This window comes from Silene latifolia, chromosome Y (assembly GCF_048544455.1).
Source record: "Silene latifolia isolate original U9 population chromosome Y, ASM4854445v1, whole genome shotgun sequence".
In the NCBI taxonomy this organism is placed as follows: domain Eukaryota; kingdom Viridiplantae; phylum Streptophyta; class Magnoliopsida; order Caryophyllales; family Caryophyllaceae; genus Silene; species Silene latifolia.
Window position 1 is genome coordinate 268,599,153 of NC_133538.1, and position 2,738 is coordinate 268,601,890.

The 2,738-nt window shown below is 40.0% G+C and overlaps 1 protein-coding gene across 1 annotated transcript; it reads right to left on the bottom strand.

Moving 5' to 3' along the window:
- Positions 1-311: 311 nt before the first annotated feature.
- Positions 312-1,409, bottom strand: LOC141630636 (uncharacterized). Its single transcript, XM_074443417.1, has one exon. It carries the CDS (start codon positions 1,407-1,409, stop codon positions 312-314), a length of 1,098 nt encoding a protein of 365 aa, XP_074299518.1.
- Positions 1,410-2,738: the final 1,329 nt, after the last annotated feature.

Below are 2,738 nucleotides of genomic sequence, written 5' to 3' on the forward strand. Positions count from 1 at the left end.
CCAGAGAGTGAAGGGTCGAAATTGGCACCTGAGTAGGCATATTGCACTTAGGTATGAGGGTAAGAATAGTAGAATTGAGCTGCTTGAGTAACTTAACATTGATAAAAAAATCATGGACTGCATCACATACCTCAGTACCAATGATATCCCATGAATCCTTAAAAAAAGCACTAGAAAAGCCATCAGGCCCAGGAGCCTTGTTATCTGGAATTGAGAAGATGGCAGCTTTGATTTCTTGGCTAGTGACAGGCCTGAGTAACTGAGTCTAATGCTCAGGATTACACACAACCCCTTGCTTAACAATCGAGGATTCACGAAGTTGTAGCTTTCTCTGTCCCTAAAAGCTGAATATAATACTGAAGGAAGGCATTCTGAATCATTTGAGGATCCTCATGCTCCTTCCCAGCCATATCAGAAATGGACAACACTTGATTCTTCATAAAATTGCTTTTGATAACACCATGGAAATACTTTGTATTACTATCACCATCCTTAATCCAAGCAGCCTTAGCTTTCTGACTCAGGAAGAGAGTGCACGCAGTCTGCAATTCCTTATATTCACCAATAGCATCCTGTTCTTTTTGCAGCCACAAGGAATCTCTAGGGTCAATAGCAAGCTGGGCTTGGATATACTCCAGATTTTTCAGGGCAAGCATAGCACTATTCTCAATATCAGAAAAGTAATCCCTATTGTATTGTCTAAAATAAGGCTTCAACTGTTGCATTTTCTTAACAAGACAATACATCTTAGTGCCATAGCCTGAGTTTTTCCACCATCCTTGTAGAGACTGAAGAAAATAAGGAGATTTTCCCCACATATTGAAGTATTTGAATCGTTTTTTAAAACTATTCTGCTGACCAGAACTCTTAAGCAGACAAGGGGTGTGATCAAATATGCCTTCAGGAAGAAAATGAGCATACATAGTAGGCATTTGATCACTCCATTCTTGATTAATTAAAGCCCTATCCAGTCTGCTATAGACTCTTGAACTGACATCCTGCTTATTGTTCCAAGTGAAGAAGGAACCTCTAGTAGGACTATCCACTAAACCACAGCTAGTCAGACACCCTTGAAAATCATCAATTTCCTTATCACTACTATTACCTACTAACCTTTCAGCATGAGACAAGACACAGTTGAAATCCCCACAAACTAGCCAGGGATCCTTGATATGAACAGAGAAATCTACCAACTGAGCCCATAATTCTTCCCTTGCTTGAATATCATTGAAAGCATAAACCATGGATAAGTAAAAGAAGATAGTAGAAGCCAGTTCAGTAACCTTCATATTAATACATTGAGCAGAGTAATTAAGAAAGTCCACATGAAAGATAGAAGGATTCCATAAAATCCACACCCTACCACCCTTATGAGAACTATTATTAATAGACAAGCTCCAACCATCCATTAATAAATTTTGCAAACTATTCAGAGCCAAGGATTTAACCTTGGTCTCTAGGAGACCAAACAACCCCACTTTATTCATATGCATAAACCACTTTATATGCCTTTGCTTGGTAGGATTGTTTAACCCCCTGACATTCCAGAAGCCAAGATTATACATTCCCTACCACAAGGTGAGGAACACTACCACTCGTCCCAATTCCTACCTTGGGTGTAGTCTTGGATTTGTTCAAGGCTTCCATAAAAGATTGTTGACCAAATTTGTGAACACTATAAGCTCCATCTGTAACCTCTTGTCTACTCATCCTCATGATAGGCCTGGCTTGAGAAGGACCAGAAGTATAACTGCCATTCTTATGCCATATAACAGGCGTCTGCAATTGTATTTCAACTCTAGGAGTATACTGACTGGTTTCAGCAGGATTAACAACAAGAGGTTCTTTGTTCTTCTCCACTACCTTAGGTTTCCACACTTTAGAGACAGGCTTTTTGGATGGTACAGTGGGAGAAGGTTGCTTCTTGGCTTTCCTGCACTCATTTGCAACATGACCAATACCCTTACACACACTGCACACTATTGGTTTCCACTCGTATTCCACATCTATCTCCACAACTTTTCCATGCTCATCTAAAAATTTAACTTTGTCCTTCAATGGTTTCCCAAATTCAATATCAATCATAACCCTAGCATATCCAATTCTCACCTTGTCATCTGTAGCAGGATCACACTTCACAAATTTACCCAAAAGCCCAGAAATTTAAGGGATTCCTTTACCCCAGAACTTAAGAGGCAACTTGTGTAATTTAACCCACACAGGAACAGATTGAACAGGATGCTTAACCAACTCAATTTCAGGGGTCCAAGGTTTAACTATCAATGGTTTGTTATCAAATAGAAAATGCCCCTGTTTCAAAACTGCATTACAAGCCGCCAAAGACTTAAAACGCACTAAGAACACACCATTAGGAAGGAAAGAAATCTTATCCACCTGATGGTTAGACCACAATCTCTTACTAAATCCATCGACAATTTCCCAGGGAGGATTAGCCCCAAGAATGAAACAATAAACAGAGTTTTTCCAATAATCAAGTTCGATTTTTACCTCTGCTTCCGTAAGTTGCAACAATTCCTCAGGCTCCTCTACAATTGTTTCCAACACAGTAGAAGCAGCAACAATCGGACCTTCTTCCACTACTGGCTCTTCCACTAAGCTCTCTAAATTCAGAGGCGCAATTCCAACCACCTCACTCATAGGCCTTTCCTTGCTTACATCCGCACTAGACGGACCTGTATTACGTGACAAAACTGGAAATTCATCTACACTAGTTGAAG